Genomic DNA, 22746 nt, shown 5'->3' with positions numbered 1-22746 from the left:
AAGTGCAAATAAAAGATTTAATTTTGCAGTGTGAGATTATGAATACGAGATAAAGGGGTGTGGATGACACATATTTAGGAGCATTCCTTTGTGTGTGATGAGGTGCATGGCCATTTCAGCTGCACAAAAGCATTTCATTTTTGCACCAGCTCCAAGTTACCAGAGACGCAAAATATTTACTCTTGTATCATACTGGTCAGCCTACCCATTCACTCTTACACTGCATAGCATAGTATAGTAGTAGATCTTTTTCTCAGTAAGCTGCAAAATTAAATATTGACCAAAGGCATCTGAATTACTGTTGTACTGTTAGTTTGGACATTTTTTTAAGATTTATGTATAAGTGACAGCTTTCCAACAAAAAAAATTATGTCCCTTTAAAAGCTATTGAATACATAACAGATGTCATATTGCACGCCATATTCTTTCCCAACATAATAAGCTGTTTCTTTCATTTGGTCCGGCTTTACAAGCGCGACTGCATCTTCTATTAATAATACAACACTTTAGTTGGTAGTTGGATGGAACGTTCTTAATGGGGAATCCTGAATATTCAGTAGACTCAGCTCGAGGAGGGAACAATCGATCCTTTTCTTTAAAGACAGCCCAGACCAATCCTGGGTGCACATTCCTGCCAAACCCACTCACTATACACAATAGCTCAGTAGTGCAATGCCAAACCACAAGGTTAGGGTCAATAAACCTCAAGCAGAATTTAACCTCTTCAAACAAATCCCAGTCACTTTTTTTTTTTAAACAGAGCAACCTTCGAGTAGTTAAAGTCAAGCTACACTGCTGTAATATCTGAAAGCAGGCAAGAGTGATCTAACATGTTTTGATTCAATGTTTATGTAGCTATGTGTTTAAATAATGGTTATTTTTTAGCTTATGTACCCTGTTGTATATCGCACTCGACCAAATGTTTTGTTAGTAGCTCTTCCCTAATACCAGTTCTATACAATGCAAGTAAGGTGAATGACACAGACTCAACAGATATTCTAGTAGTTTAAAATTGTAAGTAGTTCCTGTGTTGTAGTGTTTAAAAAGAAACATATTAGTAAAAAAATATATTAATAAAAAAAGGCACAGTCAAGTAAATAGATCTGCATTTTTATGTTTTAAAGATACCAATGTGGATTTATATATTAGCTTATCTGCTAATTTCTTAAATTCATAATTTAATAGTGGCACCAGTGGAATCACAAGTCCCTATTATACGGCTAATGATTACTACATTTGGAAAGATATACTTATTGTACTTATTCATATATTGTCTCATATTAATGAACCAATGCTCTACATCATTATAAGGATCTGGACATTCTTCCAAGTTATAAGAACTTACGCGTGCAAACAAAATGATATTAACATATATTTGCGGCACATGATATTGTTGTCCATATAGAATATTTTCATTATATACCTCCCTTGTGCATCCTGTGGGATTTCTGTAGCAACCTTGGTCCTTGCAATGAAATTGATAGTTCTGAGATTATAATCATTTTTTAATAAGCATATGAGATAACTATTGCTTCTATATGTATATAACATATTTTATACTGAGTATATGACATCATTAGGGAGTCATAAGTGATTCATATGTTTCTGGACTGCATTAAAATTATTTATGATTGTACCGGTGATTTGTGAGAGACTTTATTATTCATTGGATTTTAATAGCGCATTTTTGGTTTATATATGTAGCCCTGAATTCCCTTTTTCGGTTCGGTTTATGTGTGGAGGAATGCAGCCTCCTGTATATAGTTGCTTAACCCATTGAACTGAATATTGATCAATATACATTTGTTACTTACTGTGTGCAATTAATTAAGGGCATGGTTTTCTGGGTGGATTTATATGTGGATGGCATGTCCAGTGTAAAGATTTAGTAGCAGCTGCATATTTGGGTAAAGTAGTTTGGGAGTTTGACAGGATCAGTAAATCTATTATGTCTAATGACATATATGATATCTAGTGAGATTTGAACATCAGCATAATAGAATAATTTTAGAATACTTAAATCTCTGCATATGAGAGCTGGAATCATGAATTAGGAATGTTGTCAACTCTCAAAGCCTGGTGCAATACTTCATGAGAGGCTTGTTATAAATCTTAAAGGTCGCTAATAACAAGCATGGAGAAAGACGATTGTGTAAATTGTGTATATGTCATCATCATCATCAATATTTATTTATATAGCGCAAGCGAATTCCGTAGTGGGAACAAACACAGTAATAAAACAATGCTTGGTAATACAGACAGACACAGAGGTAAGAAGACCCTGTTCGCAAACTTACAATCTATTGGACAATAGTTTGATACACCAGGTTAAGTGCTATATATTGAAGACTGGTACAGCCAGAGAGTAAAGGAAAATGTCACAGGGGTATATTTACTAAACTGCGGGTTTGATAAAGTAGTGATCAGATTCTAGTTATCATTTAGTTCAGTGATGGGCAAACCAGACCTCAAGGGCCATCACCAGTTCATGTTTTTAGGATTTCTTTAATCATGCACAGCTGAGTTAATCTATTTGGCTGGGTCAGTAATTATCTCACCTGTTTCTACAGACAGAAATCCTAGGCCCTTGAGGACTGGTTTGCCCATCACTGATTTAGTTAGTACATTCTACACAATGACAGCTAGAATCTGACTGGTTGCTATAGGCAACATCTCCACATTTTCAAACCCGCATTTATTAAATATACCCCACAGTGTTTGAAGTGGAAATTCAGAAGTGGAGATATGGAAATTTAGAAGTGCTGGCATGGAAATTTGTAGTGATGGTATGGATAATGCAAGTGAAAGGAATGTGATAGTATTACTATGAAGGCAGTAGGAGAAATTGAGGTATGTCATACCACGTATACACCACCACTTTGACCAGTAGTAACACATATATAAATGATCATGTATATTAGCAGAAACAGCCCAAATAATAATATCCAATTGGGGTATAATAGATGATACTGAAATAGTCAGAAGGTGACAGCTTTATTGATGGACACTAAACGTGAAGTCAATAACATGCATCCAGTGGGAGAGATGCAGGTATAGTTCAGTATCTCATGACATCATGTAAACATATTCATTGGGTAGGCAATCTGCTCATAAGATTTTGATAAAAGGTACCACAACTACCGATGAGTATTTCTTATATACCTTAAACCTATGGGCTCATGGTACAATTGTTATCAAATGCAGGTGGCTGGTATGGTTCATGAAGTGGAAGGAGTACAGCTGATGCCTGGCAATGAGTAAAATCAATTATGCACTACAAAACGATGGGCAGAAAACAACGGCATTGAGTGTATATTTTGGGCCAATCGCTACCTCCATCTGCATGCACTCAAATCCAGTTGGTGATAAATAGGAAGACATATACAAGTATGTATGCGCCAGAAATATAGTAAAACTCAATTTTTTGCAGGAAGATCCACTTGCTTCCTCAGAAGTAATCACATATGTTCCTAGAGTTTTTCTTTGGTGTCATCCCTTTACATACCTTCCAAATAACCTGATTTGTGGGGCAGCAAGGTGGCTAAGTGGTTAGCACTTCTGCCTCACGGCACTGGGGTCATGAGTTAAATTCCCGACCATGGCCTTATCTCTGAGGAGTTTGTATGTTCTCCCTGTGTTTGCGTGGGTTTCCTTCCACACTCCAAAAACATACTAGTTGGTTAATTGGCTGCTATCAAAAATTTACCCTAGTCTGTCTCTGTTTGTGTGTGTGTGTTTGTGTGTGTGTGTTAGGGAATTTAAACTGTAAGCCCCAATGGGGACAGGGACTGATGTGAGTGAGTTCTCTGTACAGCGCTGCGGAAATAGTGGCGCTATATAAATAAATGATGATGATGATGATGAACTACACCCTCTATATGCTGCAGAGGATGTAGGAGCAGCCATCTGTGCAGTGGAATTCAGACCAGTTGGAGGAGGTATTGTGGCCCCGGTACCAAATTGGGTACCGGGGCCACTCCACTACGCAGTCCAGATAGCTGCGTATCAGATATTAAACTACGTTCACTGTTGCTGCCAAATCCAAAACGCAAATTACGTTTTCGCGGGGGGCGGGGTCTTGCCCTCCAGTCTCGCCCCCTCTCCCGGAAACAAGTTTCCAGGAGTTGGCAACTATGGTTTTAATGTGGAGTATCATTGCTAGTTTTAATGTGTGTTATCAATGCTATTTTGATGTGTGGTATCAGTGTTCGTTTTAATGTGGAGTATCATTGCTAATTTTAATGTGGAGTGCAAATACTCATTTTACAGATAGGTTTAGATTGTTTTAATGTACAGTATTTTAGTGTGTGGTAGCAATGATTTTTCATTTCATGTAAAATGCTAATATAATATATAAGACTTGTTATTTACAGTATAAAAGTTTATGTTGTCATCTTATTGTGGCACTTTATTTTTTGAGTTGTATTTTTGCTTTGTTCAGAATTCAACTATTTGGAAACCCCCCCTTAAAAATCCTGCGTTTGCCCCTGGTACCCATCACCCGTACACAGAGGAGGCAGCCATTATGTGGGTGAACCAATAAACATACCACCCAACTGTCCTGATTTCAGTGGGACAGTCCTGATTTAGGGCTCTGACATGTTCGTCCCATGGGTGGGAATGTTAGGGGAAGGGTGATATGTAATGGGCAGTCTAGTACTTTACAAGCCTCTGGTGGCAGAGTCAATTTTGTACTAATCCCACCTTCTTTTGTGTTTGCCCAGCCTATAGTTGATATGGTCCTGCCCACATGAGGCCACTTCCAGAAATTTTACCAGAGCCACGTTAAGTTCCCAATCCGCCCCTGGCTATACCTGTGCCTTTTATTCCCACCAGATGTCTACTGTACATCATGCAAAAAAAAGAATGCATCTCTCAGGTTGGCTGAAGAATGCAGGTTTCTGGGATTAGAATACTGTAGTTGATAAGCCCTCACTATAGTAGTGTAATGGTCCAACCACTATAACCAATATAAACACTCATACATATTTTTCTGTTCATCATAACACAAGCCTATAACATTTGTGTTCCTTATAGCAGTATTGTCCATTCAAGTGCAAAATTACAGACACATTAAATATATTTTTTAGTCACTTTTCTTTTCAGAATTTATCTCTGGATATACAGCGATCAGCCACAACATTAAAACTACCTGCCTAATATTCTGTAGGTCCACCTCATGCCACCAAAGCAACTCTGACCCATCGAGGCATAGACTCTACAAGACCTCTGAAGGTGTCTTGTGATATCTGGCACCAAGATATTAGCAGCAGATTATTTATGTCCTGTAAGATTCAATATGAGGCCTCCATAACTTGGACTTGTGGCAGGATGCATTATAATCCTAGCCATTGCTATTAAAGAATACCGTTCTGTTGCCATGAAGGGATGTGCTTGGCCTGCAATAATGTTTAGGTAGGTGGTACGTGACAAAATAACATCCACATGAATGCCAGGACCCAAGGTGTCCCAGCAGAACATTGCGTAGGGCATCAAACTGCCCCCGCCGACTTGTCTTCTTCCTATACTGCATCCAGGTGCTACCTCTTCTCCAGGTAAACAACGCATACGCACCCATAAAAGAATACGTGATTCAATAGACCAAATCACCTTCTTTCATTGCTCCATGATACAGTTCTGGCACTCACGTGCCCATTGTAGGTGCCTTTCGACAGTGGACAGGGGTCTGCATGGGCACTCTGAACAGTCTGCAGCTACAGAGCCCCATACACAACAAGCTGTGATGCCCTGTGTGTTCTGACACTTTTCTGACACTTGTCTATCATTAACTATTTCAGAAATTTGTGCTACAGTAGCTCTTTTGTGGAATTGGACCAGTCGGGTTAACCGTCATTCCCTACATGCGTCAATGAGCCTTGGGCACCAATGACCCTGGCGGCAGTTCAAAGGTTGTCCTTCCTAGGACCACTTTTGGTAGGTACTAACCACTGCAGATCGGGAAAACCCCACAAGACCTGCCGTTTTGGAGATGCTCTAACCCAGTCGTCTAGGCATCACAATTTAGCCCTTGATGCTCAGATCCTTACTCTTGCTCATTTTTCCTGCTTCCAACACATCAAATTCAAGAACTGACTGTTCACTTGCTGCCTAATATATCCCACCCCTTGACAGGTGCCATTGTAAAGAGATAATCAATGTTATTCACTGCACTTCACAGTGGTTTTAATGTTGTGGCTGATCGGTGTATACCTTACATGTAATATTGTTGAGCTACAATGCATTTTGCCATGGACCAAGAAAATTCTAAATTGTAAACTTTGAACCTTTCGTACAATTCTATCAATTTTTCAATCATGCAAGGGGTTTCGACAGATTGCAAATACATTATTTTAACGTAGCTATATTTTATTCACTTTCCCTACATTTTAATCCTCTGCTCTACTGGAGGAAACTGTGCTGCACGTACCTTACGCTACAAACCATCCTATAGCTGTGGCTTTGCCAAATAATTTGATTTCCTAACAAAAACCGTTATGTCCACTAACTCTAAAAGCTTCTTTAGCATCTACACCTCTGTCTAGCAGCGCAGACACCTCCCACGGATCTCACAGCCAAAGATATCACCTGCTGCTTTAAAGACAAAACTGTCACCATCCAACAGAAAAACTCATTAAAATCTCACCCACTCAGTCTCCTGCACATTCCCTACCGAATACTCCTAGCACCCTAAATTTCTTTCACCCTGCTAGTACTACTACTCGTCCAGTTATAATATCACTACCTATCTCTCCCTTAGCCACATAATATGCCCCTTCACTTCTGATTTTCACACATAGGGCTATATTTATCATCATAACGATTACTGTTGCCAAAAGTGTCGTTTTTCTTAGAGCAACTGTAAAAATTGACGGCTGCAATCTACCATGATTATATCACCATGGCAATATTCAGCTGCCATGGAGAAAAATAACAAGAGCTACAGAGCATGTGCAGGGACCTGAAGCATACATGGAACTGGGAAAATGGTTTGACATTCCAATTCCACTATTTTAATGAGAAAAAAAAAAGTCCCCCCTCTCTCTTTTTTAAAAAAGTATGGAAGATACTATATAGAAATCATATTATATTTACCTCCCCCCATCATTTATATTAAAATTATATAGCCTGAAAAAAAAAATTACAGTAATAATTTTAAGAATTATTAACAGCTTCTCTATCTGTTAATGTCCTCCTGATAGGCATTAACAGAACAGGTGCACTTGATAAATAAGCTTCCCCATGAAAAAGCACGGGGAAGCCTTTGCTGACTTTTGACGAAGGGGCAATAACCCCTAAGACAGTGATGGCTAACCTGTGACACTCCAGGTGTTGTGAAACTACAAGTCCCAGCATGCTCTGCCAGCTATCAGCTAGTTATCTTCTGGCAAAGCATGCTGGGGCTTGTAGTTTCACAACACCTGGAGTGTCACAGGTTAGCCATCACTGCCCTAAGATGTATAAGGCAATCCAAGACAGCCCTATAGCCAACAAAAACTCTCATGGGTTTTTCACCCTTTAATAAATAGAGTCCCATTTCTAGTATATTATGTGTAATTCCCTTTTTGTGTTTAGACAGAAATAAGTTGTGTGGCAGGTGCATTTTATACTCTCCAGTACTTGATGTCATTCAACCCTATATTTTTATACAGTACATGGCTAGTCCTGCTCAAAATTTGGCATAATGATTTAGCGAACTCTAGAGAGCAGGACACTCTCACCTTTTATTTCAATTTATGTTCCTGTTTTATTATCAAAATATATTCTCTATGGTAGAAAACAGCAAAGTGTATTAGTAATCAATAAAGGATAAAAACAATCTAACTAAAAAAGACAGAAAAATTATCCATTTTATTTTTTTATCTTCTAAACTCCATGGTATATGAAAGTGGCCCGAATCCATGCAAAAGATGTATAATTATTTCTTTAAAAAAGACCACGGAAACGACACGCACACAATTATCAACAAAGAAAATCCCTGCAAATTGGAATTCCACATAGACCAATGAGGACCTGCTGAAGCATTGATTGTTTTCCCACAGCAATAAAACAGCACAAATTCAATGTCACAGAAATCTTCAATCTTTTCAGCTGAAGTGTAAGCAAGAGAAGAACAGATATTCTACACCTCATACACATAACATTCACTAGCATGAAGACAGTCAGTGAAGTATAAATATATGGTAACTGCTTGTGCATAAAAGCTACCATATTGTAAATGTAAAATGATGGTTTTAACAGGGCTGTTTTTATTGAATGTTCAGCACAAAACATTATTTATCTCGTTGTCTAATGCAAGATCCTCTGATCCCGAAATTATCATCCGCTGTAGCGGACGGCTTGCATAGAGCTGATTTTAGCAAGTATTCTATTTTTACTAACATCATCATCATCGGTTGGTGAATCTATTGCTTGATTGCATTTGTAACATTATAGGTGTATCTGAGCTCAGATTTTGTTTCATTTAACCACCTGTACGATCCAGTGTATAATGTTTAATTAAATTAGTTTTTATTATATCCACGGATCTACAGGCTTTGTGCTTGCCACGATTACACCTGTGCAGTGAAGGAACCTTGGGCAGGGGGGGGGGTAGATCCACATCTGCACAGGTGTTATTGTGGAAAGTGCAGAGTATATAGATCCTTAAACACAATTGGAGCAGCCGGGTATAATCCTCTGCCTGTTTCTCAGCTGCCACGTCCAATCAAAGTGAAGGAGGTTGCGGCCCACCGATCAGAATGCTTGATTGTTATGCAATATTGTGTACCCATTTTTGTATAATTTTATATAATTAATCCTCATAATTTCTTTCAAGATGAGATTCATATTGAGATGCTTTATTGTTAAACAAAGGAACCCAGGGCCGGTGCTAGGGTCCTTGGCGCCCTAGGCACACTGTCAAAATCGGCGCCCAAGGGGCACACTTTAAAAATCGTTGCGCGCCCCCCCCTGGCACACTTTAAAAATCGGCGCATCCTCCCTCCTCCCCACGTCTTTGCTTACCTTGCCTCAACACCGCCGCCTCTCTGCTCCGTCTGCTCCCCTCCACTCACTGACACTGTCGGGCCGTGATGAGGATTTCACGCCCAACAGTCAGTGAGTGGAGGGGAGGAGACGGAGCAGAGAGGTGGCGATGGTGATCCATAGCCCCTTCCCCCCTCCACATGGATTTATCGGAAGCTGTGCGGCGGCCGTGAAAGGTATGGTCAGCGGTCGCCGCACAGTTTTTTTATTTCTAAGGCGCCCTCCAGAGCCTGGCGCCCTAGGCAAGTGCCTAACCTTGCTTAATGGGAGCGCCGGGCCTGAAGGAACCAGCTATGATTGGTGGCGCTCACATTACCCCCATATAAGGCTGAAAAATGCCAAGCATAGACATGAGTAGTGGCATCACAAATATTGTGGGCGTCTTTTACTTTGTTCTAAGGTGTGATCCAAAACACTCTTTGGTATCAAAAGTAGCGTGTGCTCTCTGTGCTCTGGAAGACAAGGCAGAATCACATATTTCTGTTAGCATTAACCATTCTTATTGGGTTCTCAGGCATCTCTTCATAAATAATGAGCACTTTTTCTTTCTTTTTGCTAATTACTATGTCTATGTACCAGCAAAGAGCCAGCTGTCTCTTCACAGTGAGTGCTAGATTTCACAAGACTCAAATCTCACCACATGGGAATCGAACTCTGGTTTGGGGAGTAAGAGAACGGGGATTATTTTTAGAACATAATATATCAAGATATGAGAAGTGGGAACAACATTATGAAAAAGATGCCTGGTTCTCCTCATTTGTGCACATGTTCTTATTAAGCAACTTTAACCATTAATGCAGCTAGCAAACCCTATCAACCCCATCCAAGTGTTGAGTTTATATAATAGCACAAAAAGGTACTGGTTTATGATATAAGATCCCAGCAGAGGCACAATAGAGAGCGTTACAGAGCATATGAGCATAATGACTATTGAGGACTAAATTGGGTTAAGGATAAATGACCACCAAATTATCGCTGTCTGGCCTCACTATCAAGGACTGTGATCTGTTCACTTGGTGGTATTTATATCTCCCATAAAAAAAGAATGGAGCAGTATTAAAAAAGATGAAGTTACTTTGCTCTTGTTAATTATCATTATTAATAAGCATTGATGTGATACCACTCCCGAGTGATTTGTGTATATTTAAAACATATATATATATATATATATATATATATTATATATATATATATATATATTATATGTACCCTAGAGACTGTACAACACTGTAACCATGGTAAAACTCTTAGAAAAAAAACCCTTTGGGCTATATATACCTCCTGTTCAGCCTATAGCTTGTTCTTGGATATTCAGAATCTCTCTAAACATAGTCTAAATCAGGTTAAGAGAAAATATTGGCTATATTTGCAACACAAACAAAGAAACCATTATTAGAGGATCTACAGGGCCCAATATGAATACATGGGAGAAGTGACTCTTTCCACAAACATTTAGCTAAAGAAACAATATTGTGCTTTTAGAGTATAAAATGTGTATAATACGGAATAAACTCTACATGGTGCCCTTACAGCTGGGTTTATTAGTGGCCCTGTGCACCCCAGTTCAACTGATGTTTGTGGCTCCTAGCAATTTGCAATTCTAATTGGGCTGCGGTGTCACCTCTTACTTATGAAGCGTAAGCTGCTGATGCGATAACTTGACAGGGAAACAAAAATAAATATGGAAATCCTTGGCTAAATCCTGAGAGGTTTTCCAAAAATAGAAGCCTATTCTTTTGGGATTTGGCAACACGAAAGCTTAACCAGGTCACTGCTGCCACAGAAAGTGGAGACATAGAGATGCCAGCGAGAGCTGCTGTTACTTCCTGCCCCATCTGTACTGTTATTTTTCTACATACAGGAGAAATCCCCGAGCACACGCTTGGTCTTTATCACGCAGGTATTTTACAGACATCAGTGCAATAAATTACACTGTGGCTATATTATTAGTGTTATTTAAGGCATGTTTTTGTGTATCCAATATAAAGTACATATATCGCTCCCTATTTATACTTTTCCCCATAACACACACTCACTCAGTGGCATATATATATATATATATATATATACATATATATATATATATATATATATATATATATATATATATATATATATATATATATATATTCTCTGCAGAAAAGTGCACTAGAATGCATTGTTTTCTATGTTTGTCACCTTCTTTACAATATCATTCAAACTATGTTACTGGTTTTGGCCACTGTTGCCTCTGTACAGGTACAAACTTTATAGCATAGGTTGTATTTTTTATATGTTTTAATCTGATAAATAATATTGTGTTCATGGGAGCAATGAAAAACAGGAAACAACTCTTAGGTTTGAGGCAAATAAAAGGTGACAATATTGTTAACATGTTTGATTCTGGTGGAGCTGAAATGCTATACAAGCCGATATGAATATTAGCATTAGAAAAGTATTATATGTATTTCTCAGAAAAGTAATGGTTTTCTCTACATGTACAACAATGTTGGGGTAATAACAATTTGTAACATTACTCACCCTCACAAAGCTGGCTGGAAACCATCCTTCCTCGTCATCGATCTGACCCCACCACCAGTCCTTGTTGGAAGCATCCAGGACCTTGATGACGTCTCCGGCTTTAAACGCCAACTCCCGGTTGGCCATGGTGACGTGATCCCATGCTGCCTCAGCACTTACAATAGATCCACCGCTGATCAGCTGCAAAAACAAGAGAGGTAGAGAGAGAGGTGTTACTTATACTCAGCCACGTGAGCTGCTGTGTTTAAACAAGGTGATCAGCTTAAAGTACACAGCAATGGGGACTTATTACAGAATACACACAACATAGGACAAGAGACAAGAAAATAATGATTGCAGCAGCACTTTCCGGACTAACCTAATTATGCCCAGTGTAACACTAGCACAGGCTGACATGTGGAATAGGTGTCCATCCAGTGACACATTGCAAAAACAGAAACGCACCATTTTGTACGGCTTGGGGGAGATAAGGAAACCAAATGAATGTGATGGCACATGTATAATAAGTAAATGCTGACAAAATTATTGTTAAAAAACACTGTTAAAAATGACCTGTGAGCAGGAAAGCAGTATAACTAGTACTGTTTACAACTGGATGTAGTGGAAGTTCAAAAGTTTTACAAATTCACTGCACTAAAAACCTGGAAGGTCAACAGCATATACTATTATTGCCAAATTAATAAATGTATTTCTGACAGAGAGAATCCAGCATTGGTTATACTATATGTACACTCAGGGCCTCATTTAGAGTCGGACGCAAAGTCCATTTCAGGCACATACTGCACATTTCCACTGATGAGGCATGCGCAGTAAGCAACAGTTCCCTGCAGTTCCATCTGCTTTACAGACGCAAGTGTACACAGCGACAGCTTGCGTTTCTGTAGGAGGGAAAGGGTGGAACACGGAGTTATGTAGGCGTGACTGTGAATAATTCAGATATTATGGGCGTCTACCCGCAAAAACTACCATAGTCGGATCAAGACTCAGGCGGAAAACACGTCAAAACATGGCTGAAAAGTGCAACAGGAATTAGGTGGCGCAAGTAGTTAGCTAGCTGCAGGAACTGGTTACAGCTTGGTAGGGTATTACGAGTGGGATGCAACTGGGGTTGGTTGCCACTCGTAATACCCTACCAAGCTGCGGCACACACCCAATCCTACTCTTTCATGTAAGTCTTAGACACACATTGTGTCCGACTCTAAATGAGGCCCTGAATCTTTTTCCACCTACACATTAATATAACTCTAGACACAGGCACTAGTTACATAATTGAAGGCATAAAACAAAATAAAATAATTTTATTTACAAAACAGTTAAAGGCACATAAGCATTTAAAAAATAAATAAAAAAAAATAGCGTTATAGTCCTAGGGAAAAAAAATCATAATGTCTGAACCTGGATTAATTAGCACACATTAGTGATTTTCATGAGTAACTTTAGTTGTTTATGTGAGAGCTATGATGTAAACTATATGAGTATCACCTATGGCCTAGATGTACTGCAGTGGCGGTGGATCACTAAGTAATTCATCCCTCCCAAAAGATGCTGAATAGTAATAGCCATGCCTTGAAAATCATGGAGATGAACATTTTTGCACAGAGAAGTTCTTTCTCCTCTGTTTATCTGTTTACATTCCCTGCACAAAGCAGTTTGGTGTCAGCTCCCTAGCTCTTCATTCTACAACACAGCAGGAAAGGAGAAGACATGCAGTCAAGGCAGAGCAGCCGAGCAGAGCTAACTATCCCTGGGACAGAAGGCAGCACTTGATAATGTCACAGCCCTCCACAGCCTCCCTTAATCTGTAATACACGGACGGGCCAGTGGAGCATGCAACTTGAATCCGATTCAAATCCCAAGAGCTTTACTACTTGACTCCAGATTAAATACGCTAGCTTCACTGTTCCTGCGAGAGCTCAAGCACTACAAATAAGTCTAATTTATGTGGGTTCATTCCGTAGATAGATGCATATCTGATGAATACCTACACATTGGCAAGTTCACACAGACATATGTACAAATAGTTAAGTCTTTAACATCCAGGGTTATTCACAGTTTGATAATGTTTGTGTATGATTTACCAGGGGTAGAAAGCCTATTGTAGTTGGTCAGGAGCTGCTAGTTTGTATGCAACATACAGGTTCTATAAACTGATTTGGGAAAATACTGTATAATGTGACCCGAGTATACTGATAGATCCAGACTAAAGCCAAGTTCATAGCCGCAAGACAGCCCCTGCAGATAGAAACATGAACACAACAGCCCATTAACTGTCCCCGATATCTGCTGACCACTGTCCCCCTTAAGCTGAGGGACCTGGAAATACTGTTGTTGAAACTGAACTTGTGAGCAAAAACTCACAAAAAGCAGATTTTTCATACAATCTTTAAAACAAATAACTCCATAATAGTATAATGCAAAATCATGATAGTATCTCGTTATTATTAATAGGGTTATTATTAGGGCTTATAGGGCGCCACAAAGTTTAGCAGCGCTGTAATTGGCGGTAGTACATACAATGTAGTCATAGGTCACATAAGCAAATAAAAGTTCACAAAATTTAAATAGCACAAGTAGAACATAAAAGTGCAGGTAACAAATAAGAGTAATAATACAAGAAAGATAATATGAATCAAATTATGTTAAAAAGAGCAACTCCTTGGCAATTACACAATGGCAAATGTAGCTGAACGTGACAAGGGAGGGGTAAGAAGCAAGTAGGAAAGAGGGAGGAAACAAAAGGAAGGAAAGCCCTGCTTGAGAGAGCTTACAAACTAAAGGGGATCGGTCGGTAAGGAAATAATTTATAATTTAATGTTTTGAAATTTCTGGTTAAAAGCATAACATATTCTGGAGCAAATAAAAGCTTCAGGCATAACTATTTGTTAATATGCAGCTAGAAATATTTTTCATTGTTTTACTTTGTTGCACACAGTGGCACTGTGGTTAGCATTGCAGCCTTACAGCGCTGGTTCAATTCCAACCAGCACCCAATCACTTAATCACAATCGTTTAAATGTTCTCCCCTTATTTGCTTGGGTTTTATCCATCATTCATAATTGCCTTCTGATAAAATTAACCTTAGTGTGTGTGTGTGTAAAGCCTGAATGATTAAGTATTCTGTGCTGCGTAATATGTAGGCACTATATGAAAACTGTTAATAGATAAATACTGTAGAGAAGCGGCTACATTAACATTATCTGCTTCAACAGGCAGAAAAAGTAATATCAATTTTAACAGCTATTATATATATATATTATTTTCTTTGATTGGATATCTGTTTCAAGGGTGGAGTTCTCATTGCTCCTGACGGCTTAGGCTGGGTACACACTACAGTGTTTTCAGTTACCTATCAGGCCAATCACCCGATAAACGACCGTTCAGGCCGATTTCGTATTAGTGTGTACACTTGGACGATGGACGATAGCCGTTCCAAAGCACTGACCATCACTTGCTTTGATTGTTCTTCAGAACTATAAATCTCGTTCATACCTGCAGTGTGTATGTACTCACAATCAGGATCTCCATAGAATTTAAGTCATGGGCTTATATTTATTAAACTGCAGGTTTGAAAAAGTGGAGATGTTGCCTATAGCAACCAATCATATTCTAGTTATCATTTATTTAGCACATTTTACAAAATGACAGCTATAATCTGATTGGTTGCTATAGGCAACATCTCCACATTTTTAAACCCGCAGTTTAGTAAATATACCCTCGGATCTTTACAGCCGACGATTATGACAGTTGAAGAGCACAGATCTGAGGGTAAATCTTTTAAAACATATATAGTGCGCATACTGATCAGGACTTTTTATCAGTTAGTAAAATCGTTATAGGTAACACAATGGTCAGAGAGTTCTGTAATGTGTACCCAGCCTAAGTTAAGAGGGAGCATAGGTGCCAGCTCCCTCTGCCTTCCAGTTTACGGTGTCCTGGTTTTTACTCACTTCATATTCATTTCTGATCTGCCATCACTCCAACTAGTCACTGCAGTCTGCCTGCCCCAAAGTCCTGCTTACTCATTATCTCCAGAGCCCAATTGATATATTTATGTGGGTCCCTCCCTGTCTCCCTATTCTCATACCTTTCCTACCTGGTCTTAGGACCCTATAAACACTGTGTAGAAAGTTTACGTCTCTATAATAAATGAGCTGTTTACAGTGTCAGATGGATCCCTGCTGCTTTATTGTTAATGTATAATACTAAGAATGCTCATCAAGTATCAGTCTGCAGCTGGATCTATCCAATTCCACTTAGTCCCCCAAATCCCATGCAATATATATGTTTTTCCCTTCTAACATTCTTCTCATGCACCCCCTCTTCAGTATAAAAAGAGAAAATGTGCCTGTTTCTACAATTAAAGAGAATAAGCTTGATATAAAGTGGAATCTCAAACTATTCATATATCCCCCATAGGGATAGGGAAAGGTACAATAAAGGAATGGTCAAACCCAGAAGCATTCGCTGTGACATGCGCACTAAGGGGCTTATGTTTCGTTAAACGCAAATTGTGTTCTTGCTGTATAATATACTTTTTTACATCTGAACATGTGCACAAAACAGTGATTTCGGAATTAGTGGTTTGTGCACTTGCCCAGAAGTAAAGAAGCATATTAAACAGCAAGAGCCCAATCTGCTTCAAATGAACATAAGCCACTATAAGCGCTGAAATACATACAGGTAGTCAGTGGTGACTCCTGTTACTCTCTGGGTTTCCCAGACATCATTGGGTTCCCAAAACGCAAGTGATCCCCTGATCAGAAGTACAGTCTCCTGATCTCTTTTCAATTGGAAGGACTGGGCCCATCCTCCTATTATACAGGAGAGGTGGAATGTCAAAGAAATAAATCACACATATGTAACTGTAGGGGAGGGGAATGACCAGCTGATTTAGTTTTATTTTTAACAAGGGTTGTAACAACTTTACTGTTCTTGTGTTTCGTCATTTTTTCTGAAAAGTGCATGCGTGTGGCTTGTTGGGGGTCAGTTTATGTCAATATTCTGGTAAGCTATGTGACTGGAGGCATGTGCATGCCTACAAGCTTACACCAAAAATACACTTTGCAAGGATTGTTATGTGGTTAAAATAGGGGCTGTTAGGACTCAGTGCGTTGAGGGCTTGTTTTTTTAATACTAGCTTAGACTAAAGGGTAAATTTATCAAGCTGCGGGTTTCTACAAAATTACAACTAGAATCTGATTGGTTGCTATAGGCAACATCTCTATTTTTTTCAAACCCTCAGCTTGATAACTTTACCTCTTAGACTTCAATGAATGTCTAGGTTATTAGGTCCAGGAATAAAGCTTAGAGTAGTTTCAGATTTAAGAATTGGGCTAATGTTAGAGCTATGTTAAAGGTAGGATTATGTTCTACATAAATAAAATAATAATAATAACAATAATATTTATTATTATACACAGTCTTTAAAGACAAATCACACATTTTAATAAGGGGCTCATCTTTCACTAACATGTTTAATATTCACTGATACATTTATAACTTTTCTAACTTCACAAAAAAATACATTAAAAGTTGTTTTCTTATATTATTACCATTCCACTGTTCTTGTTCTATGGGCATGATACAATTAACAGTTTCTGATCTATTCATGAATAACACTGATTCACACTACATTATGTTGCACATATTGTTATTCTCTTTCTATACCCAGTATTATTTATTGAAAATGAGTAACTGGAATAGAACTGATTATGTTGGAGGATGCTATTATTTCCATGTAGAATGTACCACATATGACATTTATTGAGGCACCTAACCAGCAGTTGTCTCCAGAAATTATATTCAAAAGCAACAATATTGCGGTCAAATTACACTTGGCTATTATTATTATTCCGTATATCATTAATACAGGCACATCCCAAAAAAATCAGAGAGGGCACCTGGGCTTGCATATTGAAGGAGCATGGCATTTTATTATCACAAGTAATTTCACTTTATTCAGATCCAGACGTTTCCATCCCTTATTACTTTAACAGTCCAAGAAACATTTCAGCTGCAAAGAATATAATTATATTGTCAAATGCGTGTGTAACACTAAATAACATTGTAAGTAATTCTGGCCTGCTCTGTCTGGACTTTGTCATGCTTCATAATAAGAGAGGCATTAACTGATGGCCCAGGACATGCAGAGAATAGAACATTGAAAGGAACAAGGAATATGTAATGAACACCTTCCCGTGGACAAGCCTGCAGGCTAGAGATAACAGCACTTATACTGGCAGGCCATTGTGGAGACAGTCTGCAACACTAGCCAAGTGTGTTGTGCAGAGGAGACAAATCAGCTTCAGCACTCAACGAGAGCAAGTCTGCACATAGCCGACACCTCATTCTCTCCTCTTAGCTCACTACACATTCGTTTATTGTAGTCATCTTTAAATGGAACATATGTAACAATACAACATGACTACTGTGGGTTTGAATGGACACTGTGGCTAGCAAAGCAATTCAACGCCCCTACTCAGAGTGACAAGGGGCCTGATTCATTAAGGATCTTAAATGAAGAGGATTCTTATTTCAGTCTCCTGGACAAAACCATGTTACATTGCAAGGGGTGCAAATGAGTGTTCTGTTTTGCACATAAGTTAAATACTTACTGTTTTTTCATGTAGCACACACATATCAACTTTCAAATTCAGTGTACAAATAAGCTATCAAGTATTTGTGTGCTACATGAAAAAAACAGGCAGTATTTAACTTATGTGCAAAGCAGAACACTCATTTGCACCCCTTGCATTGTAACATGGTTTTGTCCAGGAGACTGAAATAAGAATCCTCTTCATTTAAGATCCTTAATGAATCAGGCCCAAGGTGTAGATGATACAGGGCATTTCAGCTGGTCCTCCTAAACCATTCTGGGATTTAAAACTACCCCTCCATGAGGATGACTTCTGACTGGCTGCTGTGATGTCATGTGTCCATTACAATATTTTGGGACAGAGCACCACCAGATCTAAAATTGTGTTGCTACCAGAAAGACATCTGTAATCAATTATTTATGGCTAGCGGTACTGTAATTCTGAGTTGTCTATAAATGTTCATTATAAAAGTAGATACATTATAAAGATAAAGGACCTCATTTAGAGTCGGACACAAAGTCTGTTTTAGACGCAAGTGTCCAAGATGCAGGTGGATTTGGTGCTTTCTGCACATGCATGATAGTGTTTTTTTGTTGGATAAAACGGACTTTGCGTCCGACTCTTAATGAGGTCCAAAATATGTAATCAATATGTACAAAACTGTTCTACACTTTTTCATTTTATATTGTAATATTGCTAGATCACCCAGAGCTGCATTACTAATTTATGCCATTTAGGGTCACATGTAGGAAATGATAACCACTTACCACACATGTGCCACAAGTGAAAAAAAATCTGTAATGCTTTAACTTTGACAGAAGTGTCCATTAATTATATTTAATTCAATGCTCAAATCCCCAGTAGTAAAAAATAAGTGTGAAGATACCGGGTTTATCTGGCCCAGTGCTACCCAGTACCTTCTAGGATTCGTATGGTCACTCAGGCAAAATACAGTTATAAAAATACAACAGTATATTTATTGTCATACAAATCACACTAGAATATTATGTCCACACAGTAAATAAATGCCAGGCAGATTTACCACATCATCTGTCCCTTACCCCAATAACTTAAGGAGATATAGTCACCTGCTGTCCAGACTTCATGACCCATGGATCCCTCTCAGCTGCATATATAGACTCGAGTTAGAAAACGACAATTCAAAACTCCATCTTGCACCTTCCTGAATGAAATCCAAGCATGAACCCCCTCCCCCCCTGGAGTTGTTCCTTATATATCACAGGTCTAATTTCCACAGTCTTTCCCCTCCCTGGGCAAACCCCTGCGTCTATTCTACTTAACCATTGGTCAGTGCTGGACTAGGGGGGGTTGGACAGGGGAGTGAAGATGAGCTGTCCTTTCAGAGAACCTCCCCTGTTAGATGGCCTGTCTGGACTAGCCTGGTGAGAACAATGGACACTAATTATTTTTCCTAATCAGGCACATGGCAACCTGATCCCTACCCATATTCCCCCTGGCTTCATTTTAAAGACAATGAATAGCAACCTTACTTCAAGTTATCAATATACAATAAACAATATACATATGTACACTGAACTACAATGTCCCCTTAGCCACATGTTATTGGACAATGCAGTTGTAGTCTGGTGAGCTGGGGAACAAACAGCATAGGCTATAAAAAGTACTATAATCCACATTATGTGAGAAATGAGACATGCTCACAGGGTTATCAAACTCATTTCGTCACATATACCTCCCCTACTTTTTTAGCCTTTGTTCCCCAGTGGCTCCCTTGCTCCAAGTAAACCTTTCTCCCCCAAGTCCAAAATCTCTGGCCTGCTGTGGTTTCTCCTGGGTCTGATGGCAAGGTAGACAGCAGTACACAGTTCCTCAATCTCCCACCAGGGTCCCATGGCTGCAGGGATATCATCCCACCCAGCTGGAGTGGGGGTTTATGCTGCCCTGTGTCATAAAATGAGACAACAATAAAACTGGGGCACTCCGGTGCATACATCCATTGTATTACAATTGTAGTCCAACATCCCTTGGGTGCCTTATCCACCCTTAATTGCCCAACTGCAAATAGTCCCTTGGCCTGTCCTCTGTTTCTGGAGACCATGCTCCCCTCCCCCACATATTCGAGTGAAAACTGCCAAGTGGCAGGCAAACTTTCTGGCTCTTTGTCCGTTTGTTTCTGGCCAAGATCCAATCCCCCCTCCCCCAAACACTCAAGGGACAACTGCCCAGTGGCAGGCAAAGGTGGTGGCTCCATTAATTCTTTGCTTATGGGGAATCCTCTGTCCCCCTCCCAAACCACATGTGGGTGCCCCTGTAAGTATGTTGGTGTGCATCTCCCCTCCCCTGCTACCACATCCAACTGTTGCACTACTTCCCTCGCCTCTGGCGCATCGGGGTAGTGTGAATCCTCATTGGACACAGACTTGTCCTCCTGGCAGCAAAACAAACTGGATGGTCCAATGCAGGCCTCTGGTTTTGAGTCCTGGATTCCCAGATTTGGAGCTGGAGTGCGATGCTTCAAAGCTTGTGGGGCTGGTGAATCTTGCTGTGCTGGTGCCCTCTCAGACACCCACTCAGTAAACATCTCATCTGCCAATTCTGCATAGGGGAAGGCATAAGTGTAGTTTTCCCAGGACCCCATGGTAGTGGCCTCTGACATGACAATTCCTTTATCCTCTCCCATTAATTCTGTCCTACAGTCTGTAAACATGATTTCTGCTGAGATCATATGTTGCGCAAGTTTATGATTCTCTTCTGCCACAATTGGGTACAGCTGTACATCACTTGCCCCGGAGAGTACACATGCGGTATCCTGCGTTACTTCATTAAACAAATTCTTTTCAGGCACAACAGGGATGGATAACTGATCTTTTCTGTAATTCTGTTCTAACTCAGACACAGTCTCAGGTTCCAATAACACTGGCAAATTATCAGAAGATGCTACTACATGGTACTTACTTGGTAGCTCTTTTCCATCCAAGTCACCAAATGGGAGAATTTCTCCTAATCCTTTCTGAGTAGTCAGAGGTACAACATCCTCACCAAGCAGTTCTTCTCCAGACTCCCCCAAGATAGTAGCTTGGGCAACTGTATTTAATCCACTGAGATGGACTTCCCCCTGATTAACAGACTGAGCAGCCATCTTTTTAGAGTGTGATAAAAGATATTCCAATTGGCATTTTTCAGTATTCACTCGATAACACTGATCCTGCCACATTTCAGTGTCCGTAAATCCTTGCCGCCATACCTCATCCTCTGCTTCTTCAAAACTCTGTTGCAGACATTGCATTTGTTCCCAGAGAGGTATGTGGGGACCTAAAGTGAGCATCCATTTTCTATAAACACTAAAGGCATTGATGGGATTCTCCTGATCTTTTAACAAACGTTTCAGGATATCCATGTGTGTGCAGTACAGGTAAGGTACACCCCGGATCTGGCATTCCACTATCAGCTCCTCCATACTCATTGTCTCTAGTGGATCTGTAGAATCTGCTAATGGGACAGATTCTATTAATACATTTGCAGGGGATTCATCAAGCATGTCCCTGTGCTGTAATAGTCCATTTACATCTTGTTTGTACTGCTGATTATTGTTGTATCTGGATTCTCCCTTGGCCAGATTCTGCATAGTACAAATAACTTCATGTGTAAAATCATCCCATGCTGGTTCATCCCGAAAATTACAGGCACTTGCCTCCTCTTTCAACATTAGGAACACATCCAACAGGTTCTCCAATTTCTCCTGTAGACTGGCTCCTTTCCACATAATAATCTTTGGGCACTCCTCATCCCAATAATCCAAAATGTGCTGCATTGTGGTGGGGTGGTGCAACACATCCATATCTCCATCCTGCAGACACTCCCACAGTCCTTCATCCCAGTACGCCTTTCTCCTGGGTGTACTGGACTGCTTCATCCCTTCCTTTGGGAACTTTTGCAACACTGGGCTGTGATCTGCTCTCTTGTTCCTAGAGCTCACAGCCATTTTACTTCCAGGGATCACCTCACTGTGATTTCCCCTCTTTGAGACACGGTTCCATCTTCCGCTCTCCTCTGGCGGGGTGCGCTTCCCCTTATCAAATCGGCACTTAGGCGGCATCTTCCCTCGCCTAAAGCCCACAACGCTTTTCATGACACTTTCTACCATAAAGCCTTTAGGAGTAAGTTCAGGATAATGTGGTAACTGGTTTCTAGTGCTAACTGCTTTGCAGAGCCCTGGAATGTATCACGATACAGTTCCCCTGCAGCTCTACCCAGAGAGAACCTGGGACTGAGTGACCCCACTGCTTGCCACCAAAAATGTGAAGATACCGGGTTTATCTGGCCCAGTGCTACCCAGTACCTTCTAGGATTCGTATGGTCACTCAGGCAAAATACAGTTATAAAAATACAACAGTATATTTATTGTCATACAAATCACACTAGAATATTATGTCCACACAGTAAATAAATGCCAGGCAGATTTACCACATCATCTGTCCCTTACCCCAATAACTTAAGGAGATATAGTCACCTGCTGTCCAGACTTCATGACCCATGGATCCCTCTCAGCTGCATATATAGACTCGAGTTAGAAAACGACAATTCAAAACTCCATCTTGCACCTTCCTGAATGAAATCCAAGCAT

At 39.8% G+C, this 22746-nt stretch overlaps 1 protein-coding gene across 1 annotated transcript in view; it reads right to left on the bottom strand.

The window, feature by feature from the left end:
- The window catches only part of ARHGEF9 (Cdc42 guanine nucleotide exchange factor 9), a 288329-nt gene that overhangs the window by 78690 nt on the left and 186893 nt on the right, over positions 1-22746 (bottom strand). Inside the window, 1 exon segment of the mRNA XM_075184406.1 lies at positions 11541-11724. Within this exon segment, the coding sequence (XP_075040507.1) occupies positions 11541-11724 (184 nt within the window).

The sequence above is a fragment of the Mixophyes fleayi genome, chromosome 9, assembly GCF_038048845.1.
Source record: "Mixophyes fleayi isolate aMixFle1 chromosome 9, aMixFle1.hap1, whole genome shotgun sequence".
Classification (NCBI taxonomy): domain Eukaryota; kingdom Metazoa; phylum Chordata; class Amphibia; order Anura; family Limnodynastidae; genus Mixophyes; species Mixophyes fleayi.
The sequence above is the reverse complement of the archived record's forward strand: the minus strand, read 5'-3'. Positions and strand labels throughout refer to the sequence as shown.